This window comes from Lissotriton vulgaris, unplaced genomic scaffold (assembly GCF_964263255.1).
Source record: "Lissotriton vulgaris unplaced genomic scaffold, aLisVul1.2 SCAFFOLD_369, whole genome shotgun sequence".
Taxonomy (NCBI): Eukaryota; Metazoa; Chordata; class Amphibia; order Caudata; family Salamandridae; genus Lissotriton; species Lissotriton vulgaris.
The window spans coordinates 973,976-994,838 of NW_028254839.1; the positions used below are offsets into that span (position 1 = coordinate 973,976).

Genomic DNA, 20,863 nt, shown 5'->3' on the forward strand with positions numbered 1-20,863 from the left:
TCATGAATATGGCTGATACTCTGGATACTCGGACTGTGCATACTGGTACATCTGCTGTGTAACATGCTGTGTTGCAGCTATAGGCTGCGGTACTGTAACTGTCTGTGGTGCATTCTGTGGCTGAGAAGTCTGTGAAACTTGTTCTTGTCTAGGCGGACGTGGTCTTTCTTTAGTCTTACCGGTAGCTATGTTGTGTTTCAGAACTGCACACTCGTTTATATAATGACCTGGCTGTTTACAATAATTGCAGGTCCCTTTAACAGGAACTGCAGGATGACTGGCTTGATTCGGACCCCTCTTCTGACTGTCTTGTGGGACAGATTGTGCAACTAGTACTTTCATTTTCGTGTCTTTCATACGTTTTCTTTCATGATCCTGTTCTTCTCTGATTCTATTCTGGTGATATTGGAGCATCTGTAACATTTGGGACGGGGTATTAGCTTGCCAGGTACTTTCGACTTTCAAAACTCGATTCTTAACTTGGGGACTTGAATTCTCGACTAATTTAGTAACAAAGAGATGAGGGTATGACTCGCTACTTGTCTTGAGGCCACTGTTTATACTAAAGCATTTCTCAAATCTAGAATAAAAATCACTAATGTCTTCGTCTTGTTTCTGTTTACAGGATGAGATTGCATCCCAGTCTTCCTTTTTAGTTGCTAATAATCTGGGCAAAACTGGAATTAATAATTCAGGTAATTCTTTACATTTCTCTCCAAGACCGGTACCTAGTACTCGTGCCTTATCTTCAGCTTCTAGGACTGCCCAATCGATCTTTTTCTCTCCCACCTCCCATTCTTTTTCCTTGAGTTTTTCGTATACCCCTGCGGGCAAGAGGACCTTTAACATTTTAATTATATCTGGATACGAGTATTCTCCCATACGGAGCATGTCTTTTAATTCTCTATGGAACCCTGCTGGATCTTTGTCATGACAGGGAATTAATTTCTTCATCTCTAAGAGTTCCATCTTTGTAATCGGGGTGTAAACAAACACTCGCTCTAGTTCGCCACCCGTTCCTCTAACTGGGTGGACTTCTCGTAACGGATTCTGTCTGTCTATGTAAAACGGTTTATTTTCTGGGGGTGAGACATGAACGAAATGCGGGTTTAAAAACGTTCTATATTTGTGGCGCTGTTCTAGAATGACACTAATTAAATCGGTACCTAGACCTTTCCATCTATACTGGAGTAACTCGTTCAGAACATCATGTAACGGACCTGGATCGGAATGCTGACCCTCATACAGAGTAATGAGGTGCTGGATCATATACATACCCACCAGTCGCTGCTCGGCTGGGGGCAGTTTCAGAAACATTTGTGCCACTATTTCGTCGGGAAAAGTGGTAGAATCAGTAATCCATCGGACTGCTGATCGGGCTAGTTCTTGTTCATGCATAGTACTTAACTCACTGTAACCGATTCGTGATTTCAGAATATGATCGGTAGCTTGAAATACTTGTTCTAGAGAACCTTGTTCTGGTGCTGGATGAGGAACAGTTTTCTTGTAATCTAGACGTGAATGTCGGTCGGAAAGTCTAGTTCTACCCACATACGCTATTCTGGTGGGATTCTCGTCGTCTACCTCTTCAGTAGAAGAGTCATTTTCTTTCTCGCTGACTTGTGCTTCTTTGCGTTTCTCGTGTAACCTTATTATTTCTTTACGAATTTTCTTGTACATACTCTCTATACTACTGATGGTCTTGTGCTTACCCTCGGCTATATTCTCACTCCACCTTGTCAGGATTCTCATTTCGGCCGGATCTTTGGAAGGGTAATCTTGTTCTCTTATTAAACAATTAATCAGAAATTTTAATAACATGAGCTGGATCTCAGCTTTCCTTTGAGACATGGCTTCGCCAATACTTTCTGGATCATCCCCTGTACGGATGAAACGATATATTCTGTCTAGATCTTCTTTCATGTCCGGTAGGGTGTCCAAATACCCGGTCACCCGTCTTACACGGATGGAATATATAACTGTACTATCATCACCTGTAACTGGATCATAGCGGCATTCAGTAAGGGCTCGTCGGATTTCTGCAACGGACTTATACTTAGGCGTACGCTGTAACGCACGTTCATGTAACTCGACTGATGTTACACGTTGGTGTGGTGGCGGGGTACCAGGAGGACCTCCTCCTGCGGCCCCTAAACTGGAATTGTCGACTGATACTCTTCGTGCTGGTAGAGTGGGAAATTGTAATGTAGGCTGGACCGGGGGTACCGTAGCAGGTGCCCCGGTGACTGGAGGAGCAGGATTTACATTATTTACGGGAGCTGGCGGAACAGGATTTGCATATTCTGGGACTGTGTCGTCCAAATAGGACGAGATGAAAATATCAGCTACGGTCGGTTTGTGACGTAGCTTGGTCGGAACCAACGGTGGCGGAAAATTGCTGGATGCCTCCGGGGTTGCTTTTGGCAAGCCCTCGGCGAGAAGAGGGTACATACCCTTAATGAGGGCATTCCTCTGTCTGTCTGACTGTTCGGTTTTAACTCGTTCACCTATCTCGATTAATTCCCTTTCTTGGGCTCGTTCTAAGGATTCTCTACTTAATTCTGACTTTCTGATTTCTTTTTCGGTTCTTTTATGAGATTCTTTGCGCCATAACTCGATGGCATCTTTCTGTGACTGTCTGGCTTTCTTTTTCCATAATGCCTCTTCTACTCTCATGATGCACTCGGCATCCCACGTACCTGATACGGGCCATCTATACTTTTCCTCTAACTCTTTGGTGTATTCCACCCATAAATCTAGATACAATATGGCACTTATGCCATGCTTCTGATACATAAAATGACCTGGACTGTCCCTAGGCGGGACAGGAACTGCTGCTTCTAGCAGACCTTTTCTGGTTTTTAACTGACGTAATTTAGAAAACAAGGGCATGACGGAACTGTAATCTAGACACAATACAATACACAATGAACACGATAATTACACCACATTCATACCACGACGTTAAAATACATGCAGAACATTTAGAATAACAGTTCGAACAGAATACTACCTGGAATACTGAAAACAGAATACACGAATTTTCTCGAGAACAGAACTGACTAGAACAGAACTAGATGCACTGCTGAAACAGTACGAAACTTACCAGTCTCATAAAGAGACACGTCAGGACCCGCATCCACCGAAGTGGACACTTCGTTTTGGGTCTGTGTACCACCAAAACCCACGGACCAGAGTTAATTAAATTGACCCTGTCTAGATACTACCCCAGCAACGGTACTCACCGGGCAGCAAGAACGGAAGGCCTCGGACTGGACTGGACTGCTTCGACGCCGGACGGACGAACTTCGGACTTCTGTTACGGGTGGGCCTCCGGATACCTCGGACCTTGGACTCTCGGCTTGGGCTCTGGTCGGGACTCGCCGCGTTCCTCCACCGCCTCGTCTGGATGCTGGACCGCCACCTCCGTCTCCTCCGTGGGCCTGAGGGATACTTGAAGCAGAAATATCTGCACGTGCACGGTATGGTTCCGTCACGGCTGCAGAGGGTCAGGGGGCCGGCGTGGCTTCACCGGCGCGTGGGGAAAGGGCAAGTCCCTATTCGGGCGCCATTATGTGGTATATAAATAAATAATACCGGATCTAGGTTTTACTGGACATAGCAATGACAGATAGCTCAATAAATAAGAGTCAAGATTCGAGGTAGTAGGAGTTTTGCAGGTTTAATACAGCATAAAGGACAGGAACAGGACAACCTGCACGGGAACAGAATGGCAGCTGCCGGGGGCAGGAAGGGAAGAGAGCTCTAACTTTTAATAACAATGTACAACATATATATACTAAAACAATAGCATTACAGTGAATACAGTAGGCGTAGCAGTGGGTGGAGCAGAAGGCGTGACGCGTAGCAGTCGCGAAAGATAAGAGTGAAAGTGGGTGTAACAGGGCGTATACATAGACATGTGATGCAAACGTAACAGAATATGTCATGAATGGGGCGGAAACATGGAGGGGGCTACCTAAGGAGCCGGGACCTCTGACCTAATGGTGCGCGCAAACTGGCAATGACGTGTTACTAGGAGGAGCTGGGGGCTATGAACTCTGTGCTAGGAGCAGAGACTGAAGTCTGGAGAGTCAGGGCAACATGTACCTAAACCCTATCTAGTATCTAATGTTTAGAGAACATGTTGATATAAACTAGAAGTCAGGAGGGGAAAGGCTAACAGACTCTAAGACTGGAGCATGCATTATTCTACATGTAGTGCGTGATGAAGAATATTAAATGATCATTAAATACAGTATTTCTCTTACATAGAGACGTAAAGGCTAGACAATGACGGAAACTATTGATGCGATTCAGTAGCTTAGGAATGCAGAGAAGGAGGGCTGGACTGATAACTAGAATCATAACATACTCTTGGCAGACTCGTAGGCAGAGCCAGGCTGAGCCGGGCACTATGAGGCAGGAAGTAAGTGAAGGGTCGAGGATACAGGTGGGGGCCGTATCGCTCCTCAGCGAGGGTTCAGGAGACAGGAGCTGAATCTGGTGTCCGGGCCCTTTTGAGGCCTAGAAACGGGGACTTTACAATGAAATAACGTGCACACTGAGAAACGTGGCAACGTAGCTGTACATAGGCCTAAAACTCGTAGCTTTCACGAAGACTGGAAACTGGCATACCAGAGATGGACACAACTGTAATTGCGTCTTTAATCAAATATGGGGAGTACATATGCATATTAATCATGCACACATAACATAAGATGGAGGACACGTAGGGACACAGAACATGGCAAAATTTACTTTTCCACAATGCATTCATGAGCCTGATTGCCTTCATTGATGGTTTGATCAGCATAGCTGACAGAAGGTCGTACCTGATCGATGCTGCTTTCATCTTGTACTTCACTACCCCTCAATCGTAGTGGTGAAGTCTCCACGAATGCCGTCATCAGGATAGGTAGCCGCTGGGGGCAGCACAATGCATGAGCCGTTACCGGACCCAACAAGGTTTCTGCGTCCAATGGCACATCCGATTGTAGTGTCAAACAGGTGTCCAACACGCATTCTTCGCCGCATAGCAAGCACCTTAATACAGGCATAACACAACGTTGCCACATTGGTCTAAATGAAAGAAACCAAGTCATGTTCAAGTCCCGTAGCCGTGCTAGTCCAAGGACTCTAGTTATGCGGTCCCGGTAGCCAATGGCTAGAATCGTTTCTTCCCTTGTCGCAGGTGTTTTGTCTGTGACATGGTTTGCCATAGCGAAATAACAGGATCAAAAATAGGATGCCTGCCACCAGTCCCAAAAGGAGAGGAAGTCCGCCAAAGATGGAATGGACAAAGTCTGGAAAGATACCCAGGATGGCTTTAAATGGGGTTAAGGCTCCCGAAAACACTGTCTTAAATACACTTGAGACACCACTGGTATCAGAAATGTTTAAGATTTCGTTCAGTAATTCTGCGAAATGTATGGGGGAATTAGTTGATAACAATGAATGAATCTATGCCGTTGTCCTTGCAACTTGGAGATCATACATTTCTTTTGATGACGTTAGCCTGGTCGGCGTCTGTAGGAGCACTGTCTTCATTCTGCTTAAAGTATCAATTCGAATAGAAGCAATTTTCAAGTTGGGCCATAACCTTGCCTCCCTGTCTGGGGAATCGCTGGGGAACAATACCCGTTCACAGCACATGACCTTTGTAGTCACAGTTATGAGATAAGGTTTTCCGGGCAGCAAACTACAACATCTGCGATCTACTATTAGAATGTAACTCCCGTTCGAGAGTCTCCTAAAAAATGGTTCTATTTGTGTTGCAGGTGTGCCTAGCTGGTGACATTAAACGTTATTTGAGGTCCCTTCATAGGCTCCATGCAAACTAATACCCCGACACAGAAGTGTACCGCTTAATGACCTCGCGCAATTATTGCCACTAAGAAACACTTTCTGGCCTTTATTACTGACACAAGCATGTGTATAGGGTAAGTTCCATGTTGACTTAATGTACCCTTTACCCAACCTTTCATACTGGCCTGCCTGTATATATTTTTGGCAGTACTGAAACCTGAAAGTAGATATCGGAATATTTATTATCCCATGTATTATCCATTCAATGACAGGTCGTTCTGACATTGTCAATGGTAATCTTTCGAGTTTTTCAATGCTCAGGATTGTATAATCAGCACCCTTCTGCGCCATACTGATTTGTTTATCAGTAAGGTTAAAGATATTAAATAATGACGTTGTGTTGATTAAACGCCAAGGCACATAGCCTGAACGCAGGTTTTGTAACGTCCAGCCAAGCTGTACAATAGAACGCAATTGGGACTGACCGTGTTGTAACAACAGTAAGTTTTGCGATATTATATCGATTGCTGAAGACGCAATGCTGTCCAAAGAATATATTCTGGAAGACAGAGTCATTAACCTATTGTCCACAACAGAAAGCGATTTTTCCAAATGAATACGGTCAATTTCCCGTATTTTCTCTGCTGTCTCAATTTGAGCTTCTTTCCAGGCTTCGTTATAAGCTGCATATATAGAGGCCGCTATGAAACGTTTTTGACGCTGTTTGCGTGGTCCCATGATGAAATCACGCAATTCAGCACCTTCTGTAAGTAAAGTTAGGTGTTGCTTAATTTCTGCCAGTGTGGATGTTTGTAGCCATTGAAGGCAGAGCTTGCCCACACTGTAAGTGGTTATTATCCCTGGATGTTGTCTTTGGGAATATCTAGGGTCTGGCCTGGTCAATGTGAACCCCTGTATTTTGTTCAGGAATCAGTCTTGACAGTTATTTGTATCTGTGGGCCAGATCAACCATTGTTTCCATTCAGGATGTGTTCTGTTTTGGTTTAATATATGGTTTACGTCTATCTCAACATCTACAGAGCTATTACTATTCACTGTTGGCTTTGGAATAGACGGTTTGTTTAAATCTTAGATTTTGGCTAAGCTTAGACAGGTAGTTTGTTGAATAGTGTCATTCAAAAATATAATTTGTTCTGGGATCATGCAGGCTCTAAACAATGATTCTATACCTTGTACTTGCCAATCTCTTGTACCCCAAACAGTTTTTGCTTCAATGTTATTGTTCCAGAAATCAAAACCAAATGTATTCATTTGCTCAAAAAATGAATCAGAATATATCAATTTTGTGTTTGTAAGCATGGTCTTTGTACCTGTCTTATTTGACAATTTGAAATACAATGTTTCTGCATTACTTGTGTTAAACCCTGAAAAGTATGAATATTTATCATAAAATGTTTTCGAGCTACCTTTTGGAGGAGTAGCACAATGTTCCCATTGGTTATAATTTAAAACATTTCTAGGTTGTGCAGATTTATGTAGATAATGGTTACCATAGTGGTTGTAGCAGAACATCTCATCATAGATAGACAAACCCTGCAAATAATCATGTTCTGTACATTTAGCAGACATCACAAGATCAGACATCATATCATTAATACTTTCAAAGTCCCAATCATCAGCAAATGTGCTTGGTTTTACAAAGTCACTCAATGAGATATTAAATTGGTGTAGATACTTCAGGATTTCAACCGGACCATAGATTTCATAATCAGTATTGTCCCATGCTACCCCGCCGGGATAGGGTTGGCTGTAAGGTTGACTGAAGAAAGTTCTCTTTTCTCGACGTGTGAAGATGTGTGTGGTTTAAGGACCAAGTTGATTTTCTGGCTTGCTGTGTCCATTTTAGCATATTTTCCCTCAATGAAATGTCCCAAGCATAGTACCATGATGAACCAAAGTATGAGGACAAATGCACCTAAGGCCACCCAAAATTCAATCCATGGAGAAATCAGATAGGTTTCTTTCAGCTGTTGAAAAAGTTCCTTAGTTTTATCTTTAAAAGTTTTTATTGATGGCTGTTTCTTAGATTCACTCAGATCTTCAGAGAAATCATCGAAGTTGATGAAGTAGCCGGATGCCGTTCTGTCAATTGTTCCAATTGCTTCTGGATTACTTCTTGTTCTAGAAGTTTCATTTGTTACTTCATCGTAGGTTGGTGTGTCTCGACTAAATGTTTTTATTTGGGTTTTTAGAGGTTTAAGTTCCATTGCTTTGTTGCATAGTCCTTGTTGATTTACTGTAGAGTTTTCGAATGTTATTAGTCTCTCAGTTTGAACCTCTGTATTTGTAGCAAACGTTGGTGTTCTGCTACTTCTTGGGAGTCCACTTGGCCTACTATTTGTTATCGGCCACATGATTGTGGTTTTACCAGGTCGATGGATACAACTCTGTTCTCCTTTTTACCAGCAAGGGGCGGTAGTACTACTGATCTTGTCCCGTTGACAGACAGGACAGGAACTGCTTTTCTGTAAGAAGGCCCAAATTCCTTCTTTACCGCGATCTTCTCTCTGACTAGATCCCCGACTTTTGGAATCCAGACAGGCCTTGCTGGGACAGGTGGTTTTTCTTCAGTGGTTGTTGGCTGTTGTTTCAACTTTATGTTGCTCAGGTCTTTCCTTGTTTCATTTAAGTCCTGCAAAATAGCCAAACGATCTTTGATATCAAAGCTTTTGTCTTTAACCACTGAAGTCTGACTATCATGATCCTGGATCATCATTCTAGTCCCAAACAATAGTTCGTACGGACTGAATCCCCTCAGAGAATCTCTTGGCAGGTTATTTAGACTACGTTGGACACTTATTAGATGTTTGACCCACCCAGCTCCTGAACCTAATACCTTTGCTGTTATAGATTGCTTTATGTCACGGTTTTTTCTTTCTATGATTCTGTTTCCCTCAGGATGAAATGGACAAGAGTACCGCAATGCAATGCCCATGCTGGTCATGGCCTCCTTATAAGCCCGAGAGCTAAAAGCAGGACCCTGGTCAGAATGTAGCATGCCAATTGCGTATGTGCCGATAAAGACTCGCAAATCTTTTATAACAGTTCTGGCGTCAGCCGGTCGCTGGGGCCACATCCATGTGAATCTTGTACATGAATCCACTGCGACCAAGATATATTTATAGTTACCATCCCTTTGTAAGGGACCACAGTGGTCCAGATAAACACAGGCTAATGGTTTGTCTGAGATTAGAAGGGGCGTCTGCGCTGGTCGTCTCACTGTTGATACCTTCATTCTTTGACATATTTCACATTCTAGAACATAGTTCCTTGTCTGTCTTCTCATTTGAGGCCACCAGTATCTCTGCTTTAATAATGATACTGTGGCTGAAACGCCAGCATGTACAGAAGCAAGCCTTTCGTGTGCCGCTATGATGAGTCCTAACCTATGTTCCATGTTTGGAATTGCCCTATCCCCCCCCTCCAGGGATTCGAGCAAATGGAACATTATTTGCATCAGTTATGTATGAGTACTTTACTGGAAAGCCTTTCGGGAGTGTTTCTATCGCTTTTTTTACTGTTGCGCTGACAGCCTGTAATATTTCGCTGTCTATTTTTGTTTTTGACCGGGTGATGGCAGCTACGGAAGCCGTTTGTACAGCTGCCTTCGCGGCCTCATCAGCCAATTAATTCCCTGCAACGTGAACGCCATCACGTTGATGACTCAGTGTATGGATCACGTGAGTCTTTTGTAGTTCTTTTTGCAAAAGAGCTACTTGTTCCCAAAGAATTTTATGCTTGATTGTGCCTCCTTTTGCATCTTTAAAGCCGTTTTGAGCCCAGATCTGCAAGTATTCATTATAAGACTGGACGCAGTAATACGAATCACACCCTATGAGTGTGGGGAATTCTCGATCGGTATTTTCAAGCGCCATTTTGAATGCTCGTAGTTCTGCTCTTTGAGCTGTGCAATCTCCTAGAGATTGCGTTTTAGTGACCAGTGGTTTAAATTTTCCTTCGTGCCAGCGACCTTTATTGATCGCGCACGCAGCACTGTAAGCTTGTTTACCCCCTACTGCGGGTTGTGCTGATCCGTCTGTAAATATTATACAGCCGTAATGTTCTAGAGGTAAAATTTCGGTTGGCAGAGGACATTCGAATTCATATTGGAGAAATTCTTGTGTTTTCAGGTTGGGATCAAATTCGTATACCACGTCTGTTGCTGCAAGAGAATTAGCCCATTGTATCCATCTTGGATGGAGTGCTTTAGCATTCGGAATGCTAGCCTTCGTTACCGCCTCCAGGGCTGGTATCGGTGTTACGATGATTATTCATTTACCTTGTGCTAAGGCTCTTTCTTTTGCTACAGCAGTCTGTACCGCGGTTAGAATTTTTTCCGTTGGGCTGAATTTCATTTCAGCTTTTGTGTACAAGTGTGATTTGTATGCAATTGGTACCTTTTCTCCCTCATTAGAGGTCAGGTATGTGAATCCGCATCTTCCTGGGATGACTCGAATCACAAGGTTGCGTGTGTTGTCACGTGTTTGTAATTTTGTTTTAATTAACATGTCTGTTTGTAAAGATCTCAAAATTTCTGTGTGTTTTTGAGTCCAATTGTTTCTTTTAAAATCTGGTTTAATTAGATCATAAAGGGGTTTGACCCTTTCTGCGTAATTTATAATGTAAGTTCTTCCGAAATTCAGGAAGCCTAGAATTGATTGTAGGTTTTTTAGTGTTCTAGGCGCTTGGATTACAGCACATTTCTCTAGGAAATTGTCAGCCAGGCTTTTGCCTTCACTTGATAGTTCATATCCTAAAAACAGGACTGTTAGATGGGCAATTCTTGACTTTTTAAAGTTGAATTTGTAACCCTCTGCTGCGAACCCAAGTTTATGGTGTTCACTCTCTTCAAGTGAGTATCCAAGTCGTCATCTGTTAGATAGATGTCGTCGACATAAGATAATGCCTCATCATCATAGGTTTGTAGTAACTCTGTTACTCTCGCTGAGAATAATCCTGGGCTGTTCTTGAACCCCTGGGGCAAACGACAGAATTTTTTTTGCGCGCCATTTATTGACAACGCGGTCAAATATCTGCTCTCTGGTGCTATATTCTGACAAAAGAATCCATTAGAGATGTCTAACGTTGTTTTGTACTTTTTGCGCACTATGTTATTCATTAGTGCAGCACTATGCAAGTTTTGTACTGCAAATGTTTTGCAACATGAGTTAAGGTGTCTGTAGTACAAAACTAGACAATATGAATTGTCCGGTTTGGAGACAGGAAACAAAGGGTTGTTCATTTGTGAGGTGCAAGTTTCAATCACCCCCTGGTATTCAAGTTGATCTAGGATCTCTTTTACCTGTTTTTTAGCTTCTTGCTTAATTGGGTACTGCCTCTGTGCAGTAGGTTGTGATTTTAACTGGATTTTGTGAGGAGGAGAGTCCTCATCCCATCCCGCATGATTTTTATATAAAGCAGGAGCTTGAGCTACTGCCCACTTTCTTGCAAGTGTATATTTTTTATGTATTGGAATATGATTTGAGAAGGCAGGCATAATTATTCCTTCGCCATGAGGGGACTCGCTGACAAACTCTGGTGGCCAGTCTTTTTCAGCTAGAAGGATGTCATAGCCCTTGGAGAGATTATCCCAAAATAGACCCCTTATTTTCCTAGTCTTATCCCCCTCTATACGTAATGTTATTTCATATATTTTATGGGGTTTGCTAACTCTGGTATCTGCAGTTTCCACTTGAATGTATTCATTCGTGTCCACTGTCTCCAGATGATTCATAAGGACTTTGCGAGCTATGCTCACTTCTGCTGTGCTGTCTAGCATTGTCTGAGCCCATTCTCCGTTTTTCAGCTGTGTCCTCAGTATTCTCGGCATTGTTGATTACTTTAATACTGGCTACCTTCTTTTTTGGAAATTGTAATTTTTTATTCAGATGAGCAGGCTCCTTGTCTTTGGACTTGACGTGCTCTTCCCTGTGTTCTGATCGTCCTCTTCTTTCCGATTTCTGAGAGGAAGTCTGAAAAGATTGAGAGGGACGTGTATCAATTTCTTGATATCTATCAGGTTTTTTTATATTATCCCTATTTCTAAGGTTGTATTTTTTCCCAGAGGGCTCCCTCTTGGGAGACCTGCGTCCTTGGTTCGGAGATCTTTCTCTCCGCCGAGGAGACCTTCTCTGGATTGGAATCTTTTTTCTTTAGGATTGGATTGTTTATTTCCATCCCAGCTCTTTTTTTGAGTGTTTAAATTATTTTTAATAAATACCTTTTCAGGACTTTCAATTAGTTGCGGTTTTACCGGTATTCCACCCGAACTATCTCTTCCTAGTTCTTCATAGGATTTTTCTATGATTATGGCAATTTCAGGTGGTTGGTCTGCTATATCTGTTTCTTTTAACCTTTGGCGGATTGCCACATTTGCTGCTTCTCCCTTTATGTTGGCTAGTAATATTGCAGAGACCTGCTTGAAGTCTTTCAGTAATTTCATACCGAGAGTTAAAGCGGGTTCTGGACCGTATTCATCTTGAATTTGTTTTAGCACATCTGGTATTACTGACATGGATGGTACACCATGTGTTTTTGTGTAAATGGAAGCAAAGACTGTTCCCCAAGTGTCACAGTCCTCCACGTGTGGTGCGATTCCCATAGGAAGACAGATAGTCAGAATCCTGTGTTTTTCCACCGGGGTGGTGTCTGGAAACACGCCTCTATTTGAGTGATTTTTTGTGCTAGCCAGAAAGGTATTTGTTCCCGTTTTGCGGGTACTTTACCTAGACAGGACTGTATGTTCTGTGGTGTAATTTTATTTGTGTTCCCCTGATGAGGGGTCAGCTGTGGAATTTTAATTGCTGGTTGGACCGTTGAAGTCCGCATTACATATTGGACTAATTGTCTATGTATTTTTATTAATTGTTTTAGCTGTGCTAAAAGATCTGCTGCAGACATTCCTTCAATGTCTGGATGTGGTGTGTATCCAGCTGGGACCGGCCACGTCGCTCCTGGTCTACCTAGTGGACTGAGCCTGGTGATGTGATTATTATGTTTTAGGGCGCCATTAAACAAGAGCAGGTGCTCTTGGAATTTGAGTGGTATTTCCACCTCCTCAAAAGGAATGTACTCATCAGGAGGTTCCTCTGTTTTGTAATAGTGGAAGACCTTTGTTACAGCGTTTGCTGCTGGAAAGTTTATCCATGAATAGAAAACCTCTGTCTGCCGATATTCGTGTGCCTCAATTACGAATCTGACTGTACCACCTCTTGGTGTCAGTCCATTTTCTATACGTTTTAAAGTTATAGATTTCCTTATGTTGACCGGGATGAGTATTATATCCGGGTCATTTTCCTGCAGAGTATTATCAGCTGCTAGGAGTTCAGCTGCTATTCTAGCTGTCTCCCTTTCTTCTTCACTGTCTGTCATTTTACCGACAGGAAGGTTATTCTGTTTTGTTTACAGATCAGGTTTCCATGGAAACAAAGATTAGATGCACAATATTTTGGAACAGTGTATCCTTCAACGTTGAATAAACCAAGAACCATACATAGGAGTCTCCTCCTGCGAGGTTTGGCGGATATAACCTTTCACCCACTCCAGACGTCTTTGGAGAATTATGGGAAAAAAGGGGGTCTGTGTGAAAAAGCACGACTGAGTTACTCTAATGTCTTGCGTTAGTTTTATCGCCTTTCCAAACGTTTGGGAGCCATGTAGTGTAGTTCCTATTATCCCAATAGGCTCTGCGCATTGGAATAATACCTTCAATAGTATAGACCTAGGGCAGAGGTTAACTAGGTCTTCTACTGACGATATTAGACTTAAAGTTTTGTGTTTGCCAGCTAGCTCAGAGTTCACTAGAAACTTTCTCGAATAGGCAAGGAGGGTTTTAACCTCCCTGGATAGACAAGAAGGGATTTAGTTTCTGACAACCATAGAACATGACAACTTTGCTCTCCCCTAATCAAGAGTCTATCTCTAGAGTCGTATGAAAACAAAAGACAACTTATTTTACTCAGTCAGTACGTGCATTCTTAGTTTCACCAGATTGTAGAGAAAAGGAAGAGACGGGCGTGTTCAATAAAAGATGGTATTTATTGATCAGTCTCTTTTCTCGTACAAGAGAAATGGATCGCTACTATTGTAATACTTAGAGTTGAGTAAAGTGCATATAGTAAAAGCAGAATTATAAAGTAATACTGTAAAAGCATTGATATGGTTTCTAAGCCATATGATGTTTTAAAATGGATAAAATAGATACATACATATATACATTGGCTAATCGTACTCAACTGGTGCTTCTAACCACGCCTACCCCAGTGTACCTGACCTAAGCCTAATACGTGGGCGGGAGTAGATAAGTAATAGTTTAAGTTTAGTTTGCTTTGCCAAGGGACTGACTCAAGAATTCTCTGTAAGGGGTTATTCAGTTCTGTACCTGAGTTCTAGAATGGTGGAGGGCTGGTATCTCGTATCCCAGGTCTCGATATTCCAGCTGCCTGAGAGGGCTGCTTGGAAACGCCGGAGCTGGATTTCTCGGCAGGAGAAAGGCAGCGTCTCTCTCTCAGCGCGTCAGGAAGGCGGGGCAGCGCCTGTGGGCTTCGCTCTCTGCTGGGCTCCTCGGCAAGTCTCGCTGCTCCAATCTCGCCCCCACCGCGTGTGTTTGCTTAAGGCAATGTCGGTAATATTTATACCTGAAAGGTGCCGAGATTGACGTAAGGATGGACATATATACGTCAATAAGGATGTCATACGAACGGGTTCGTTCGCACATTCTTTACTGAAGTTCTCGGTGAAATCAAAACAATGGCTACGGGAAAATCCCAGGTCGCGGTAGGTTTGATTTGTTTTGAGAACTCCGTATGCCTTATCAGGGGCTGGAGGAATAGTGCTTGCCTAATTAGATGGCATGCGTTATGACCTAATCAGATAACGCGCTTCTGTGCCGTGGTGTGGCTCAATCAGATAACGTTTTTTGCACCGTTGGATGGCTGCTAGTTAATTATTAACCAAACCAGGGTCAGGAGTAGGGGGATCGATACAGTACCTATAGAAATACATCACAAGATAGAGGGACGGAAGGGATAGGTGGGAAGGTAACACTCTGTTCCAGACCTGGTGGGAGGGAGGGATGGAAGGGAGGGACGAGGGAAGCGATTATTACAGCCCAGACGGCACAAAGTACTACTTTTTCTTTTAGATTAAGCGCATTATGACTCTCTCAAGTCTACGAGCACTTTCGGAGTTTATCCACGTACATAATCTTTTTTTTGCCACAACTTAACATTAATGCAGAGGCTTCTTCGTGCCTACCTGTTGCTTGCTCTGCACCTCTTTCCCCGGTTGATCAGCGGCTCGGCTCTCACCTGGTCTGGTCTTGGGCTGCGTCCTGGCTCACAGCTGATCACAGATGCTGCACAAGTTGGTGAGTTACAGATGGCTCCAAAAAACCCACCCAGATCGACCAGGACAAACAAAACTAACAATGAGGTGGTACCAACGAGTGAAGGAACAACTATATCACAAGTCCCCACATTCCATGGAAAATTGAGAGAGGGGGCTCTTCCTACAGGGATTACAGCCACTACTGATAAGGCAGGAGATAAGGCAGTAGAAACCGTGCTATCTCCAGGAGGGGGAGTTGGTGCTGCTATCCCCTCTTCAGCTTCCATAGTACACGGTAAGAAAGTTCTGCGACCTCCGATCCCTCTTGTACCTCTGCCCTTACCCTTATCAGCTCCTGCAAAAGACAGTAGCATTAAAATTGGCACAAATGACACAAATAAAGTTACTAATGCTACCAATGACATTAACGCTAAACCACTGAAAGGGGGAAAGAGCGTAGTGGAGCTTGAGGGAAACTTAATCAATATGGTTGTCTATACTGAAGCTACAGAGGGGTCTCTGGAGGGGGGTTCTACAGAAGAAATAGAAGGAGAAACAGTTGCTACTACTGTGATGTATTCCTATAGGTTCTGAATCGATCCCCCTATTCCTGACCCTATTCTGGTTAAACTAACCAACAAGTTAACTAGCAGTCAGCCCATGAGGCAGAAAACCCCCATGATGCAGATACCGTTATCTGACGCAGTCACACTACGGCACAGGAACGTGTTATCTGATTAGGTCATAACGCTTGCGATCTAATTAGACAAGCGATATTCCTCCAGCCCCTGATAAGGCATACGGAGTTCTCATAACAAATCAAACCTATGACAACCTGGAAAAACTGTGCGGCCATTGTTTTGATTTCACAGAGAACTTCAGCAAAAGAATGTGCTAACGAGCAAGTCGTATGACATCCTTATTGACGTATCTATGTCCATCCTTACGTCAATCTCGGCACCTTAAAGGTATAAATATTACCGATCTTGCCCTATGCAAACACACGCGTGGTGACGAGACGGAGCAGCCATACTTGCCGAAGCCCAGAGCAGAGCAGACCCCGCTGGCAGCAGCCCCGCCTTCCTGACGCGCTGAGAACGAGAAGCTGCTTTCTCCAGCTGAGAAACCCAGCACCGGCGCTTCCGGGTAGCCCTCGCAGGCAGCCTGGAATATCGAGACCAGAGAAAGAGATACCATTCCTCATTCATCCTAACTTCCAGGTACAGAACTGAATAACCCCTCACAGAGAATTCTTTAGTTATTCACTTGGCAAAAACAAACTTAACTTAAACTGTAACTTTCTATTCCCGCCCACGCATTAGACTTAGGTCAGGTACACGGGGTAGGCGTATTTAGAAACACCAGTTGAGTACGTTTAGTCAAATGTATATGTGTATGTAATATATTTTATTCATTTTAAACATCTTATGGCTCAGAAACCATATCAATGTTTTTACAGTATTATTTTATACTTCTGCTTTTAATGTATGCACTCTACTTAACTATAAGTATTGCAATAATATCGATCCATTTCTCATGTATGAGAAAAGAGACTGATCAATAAATAACACCTTTTTATTGAACACGCCCGTCTCTTCCTTTTCTCTACAATCTGATGAGACTAAGAATGCACGTACTGACTGAGTAAAATAAATTGCCTTTTGTTCACACGACTCTCGAGATTTACTCTTGATTAGGGGAGAGCAAAGTTGTCATGTTCTATGGTTGTCAGAAACTAAATCCCTTCTTGTCTAATCAGGGAAGTTAAGTCCTTCCTGAACATTCGAGAAAGTTTCTAGTGAACTCTGAGCTAGCTGGCAAACCCAAAACTTTAAGTCTAATATCGACAGTAGTAGACCTAGTTAACGTCTGGTCTAGGCCTTTACTATTGAAGGTATTATTCCAATGCGCAGAGCCTATTGGGATAATAGGAACTACACTACATGGCGCCCAACGCGTTTGGAAAGGGCGATAAAACTAACGTAAGACATTTAGAGTAACTCAGTCGTGCTTTCTCACTCAGACCCCTTTTCCCACAATACTCCAAGACGTCTGGAGTGGGTGAAAGGTTATATCCGCCAGACCTCGCAGGAGGGAACTCCTATGTATGGTTCTTGGTATAGTCAACGTTGAAGGATACACTGTTCCAAAATATTGTGCATCTAATCTCTGTTTCCATAAGAAACCTGATCTGCAAACAAACAAAATAACCTTCTGGACAGTAAAATGTCAGACAATGAAGATGAAAGAGAGGCAGTTAGATTAGCAACTGAACTCGCAGCAGCTGATGCTACCATGCAGGCAGCAGACGAGGATATAATACTCATCCCGGTCATTAAAAGGAGATCTATAACCCTAAAACTTATAGAAAATGGACTGACACCTAGAGGTGGCACAGTCATATTCGTAATTGAGGCACACGAATATCGGCAGACAGAGGTATACTATTCATGGATACATTTTCCAGCAGCAAATGCTGTGACAAAGTACTTCCACTATTACAAAATAGAGGAACCTCCTAATGAGTACACTCCTTTCGAGGAGGTGGAAGTACCACTCAAATTTCAAGAGCATTTGCTCTTATTTGATGGCGCCCTAAAACATAACAATCACATCACCAGGCTCGGTCCTTTAGGTAGACCAGGAGCAACGTGGCCGGTCCTAGCCGGATACACACCACATCCAGACATCAACGGGATGTCTACAGCAGAGCTGTTAACTCAGCTAAAACAATTAATAAAAATACATAGACAATTAGTACAGTATGTGATGCGGACTTCAACAATTCAGCCAGCGATTAAAATTCCACAGCTGACCCCTAACCAGGGGAACACAAACAAAATTACACCACAGAACATCCAGTCTTGCCTAGGTAAAGTACCGGCTAAACGGGAACAAATACCATTCTGGTTGGCACAAAAAATCACCCAAATAGAGGCGGTGTTTCCTGACACCACCGTGTTAGAAAAACACAGGATTCTGACTATCTGTCTTCCAATGGGAATCGCACCACACATTGAGGACTGTGACACTTGGGGTACAGTCTTTGCTTCTATCTACACAAAAACGCACGGTGTTCCATCCATTTCGGTAATACCAGATGTGCTAAAACAAATTCAAGACGAATACGGTCCAGAACCCGCTTTAACTCTTGGTATGAAATTACTAAAAGACTTCAAGCAGGTCTCGGCTATATTATTAGCCAACATAAAGGGAGAAGCAGCAAACTTGGCGATCCGCCAGAGGTTAAAAGAGACAGATATAGCAGACCAACCAGCTCAAATTGCCAGAATCATAGAAAAATCCTATGAGGAACTAGGTAGAGATAGTTTAGGTGGAATACCAGTAAAACCGCAACTGACTGAAAGTCCTGAAAAAATATTTTTTAATAATAATTCACCAAAAAAGAACTGGGATGGAAACAAACAATCCAATCATAAAGAAAAGAAATTCCAGTCCAGGGGAAGGTCTCCAAGGCGAAGAGATAAATCTCCAAACCAAAGACAAAGGTCACCCCAGAGTGACCCCTCTGGGGAAAGATATAACCTTAGAAATAGGGATAATATAAAAAAGCCTGATAGATATCAAGACATTGATACACGTCCCTCTCAATCTTTTCAGACTTCCTCGCAGAAATCGGAAAGAAGAGGACGATCAGAACAAAGAGAAGAGCACGCCAAGTCCAAAGACAAGGAACCTGCTCAGCTAAAAAAGAAATTACAATTTCCAAAAAAGAAGGTAGCCAGTATCAAGGTAGTTAACAATGCCGAGAATACTGAGGACACAACTGAAAAACGGGGAATGGGCTCAGACAATGCTAGACAGCGCAGCAGAAGTGAGCATAGCTCGCAAAGTCCTTATGAATCATCTGGAGACAGTGGACATGAATGAATATCTTCAAGTGGAAACTGCGGACACCAGAGTTAGCAAACCTCACAAAATATACAAAAAAACATTACGTATAGAGGGAGATAAGACTAGGAAAATAAGGGGACTATTTTGGGATAATCTCTCCAAGGGCTATGACATCCTTCTAGCTGAAAAAGACTGGCCACCAGAGTTTGTTAGGGAGTGCCCTCATGGCGAAGAAATAATTATGCCTGCCTTCTCGAATCACATCCCGATTCATAAAAAATATACACTTGCTAGAAAGTGGGCAGTAGCTCTAGCTCCTGCTTTATATAAAAATCATGTAGGATGGGTTGAGGACTCACCTCCTCACAAAATCCAGTTAAAATCACAACCTGCTGCACAAAGGCAGTACCCAATTAAGCAAGAAGCTAAAAAACAGGTAAAAGAAATACTAGATCAGCTAGAATACCAGGGGGTGATTGAAACTTGCACCTCACAAATGAACAACCCTTTGTTTCCGGTCTCCAAACCAGACAATTCATATGGTCTAGTTTTGGATTACCGACACCTTAACACATGTTGCAAAACTTTTGCAGTGCAAAACTCGCATAGTGCTGCACTAATGAATAATATAGTGCGCAAAAAATACAAAACAACATTAGACATCTCTAATGGATTCTTTTGTCAAAATATAGCACCAGAGAGCAGATATTTAACTGCATTCTCAATAAATGGCACTCAAAAACAATTCTGTCGGTTAGCCCAGGGGTACAAGAACAGCCCGGGAGTATTTTCAGCGAGAGTAACAGAATTACTACAAATATATGATGATGAAGCATTATCTTATGTCGACGACATATACTTAACAGATGATGACTTGGATACTCACTTGAAGAGAGTGAACACCATAATACTTGGGTTCGCAGCAGAGGGTTACAAATTCAACTTTAAAAAATCTTCCTAAATTTCGGAAGAAGATACATTGCAAATTACGCAGAAAGGGTCAAACCCCTTTATGATCTGATAAACCCAGATTTTAAAAGATCCAATTGGACTCAAATACACACAGAAATGTTGAGATCCTTACAAACAGACATGCTAATTAAAACAAAATTAGAAACACATGATAACACACGCAATCTTGTGATTCGAGTCATCCCAGGAAGATGCGGATTCACATACCTGACCTCTAATGAGGGAGATAAGGTACCAATTGCATTCAAATCACACTTGTACACTAAGGCTGAAATGAAATTTAGCCCAACGGAAAAAATTCTAACTGCAACACAGACAGCTATAGCAAAAGAACGAGCCCTGGCACAAGGTAAACGAATAATAATCATGACACCGATACCAGCCTTAGAGGCTGTAACAAAAGCAAGCATTCCTAATGCTAAAGCGCTCCATCCAAGATGGATACAATGGGCTAACTCTCTTGCTGCAACAGACGTGGCATACGAATTTGATCCCAACTTAAAAACACAAGAATTTCTCCAATATGAATTTGAATGTCCTCCGCCGACCGAAATTCTGCCTCTAGAACATTACGGCTGTATAATATATACAGACGGATCAGCACAACCCGCAGTAGGGGGTAAACAAGCTTACAGTGCTGCGTGTGCGATTGTTAAAGGTCGCTGGCACGAAGGGAAATTTAAACCAACCCTCACTAAAACACAATCTCTAGGAGATTGTACAGCTCAGCGAGCTGAACTACAAGCATTCAAGATGGCGCTTGAAAATACCGATCGAGAATTCCCCACACTCATAGTGTGCGATTCGTATTATTGCGTTCAGTCTTATAATGAATACTTGCAGATCTGGCTTCAGAATGGTTTCAAGGATGCGAAAGGTG

The 20,863-nt window shown here is 42.7% G+C and overlaps 2 protein-coding genes and 1 pseudogene across 2 annotated transcripts; 1 reads left to right on the forward strand and 2 right to left on the reverse strand.

Annotated features, from left to right (window-relative positions):
- Positions 1–2,892, reverse strand: LOC147659399 (uncharacterized). The gene has a single exon (XM_086951769.1). The coding sequence runs from the start codon at positions 2,890–2,892 to the stop codon at positions 1–3; it is 2,892 nt and encodes a 963-aa protein (XP_086807895.1).
- Positions 2,893–5,139: 2,247 nt separating this feature from the next.
- LOC147659400 (uncharacterized) lies at positions 5,140–8,183 on the reverse strand (annotated as a pseudogene).
- Positions 8,184–17,382: 9,199 nt separating this feature from the next.
- On the forward strand, positions 17,383–19,047 carry LOC147659401 (uncharacterized). Its single transcript, XM_086951765.1, has 2 exons — positions 17,383–18,501; positions 18,565–19,047. The coding sequence occupies exons 1-2, from the start codon at positions 17,383–17,385 to the stop codon at positions 19,045–19,047; spliced, it is 1,602 nt and encodes a 533-aa protein (XP_086807891.1).
- The last annotated feature ends 1,816 nt before the right edge of the window (positions 19,048–20,863 follow it).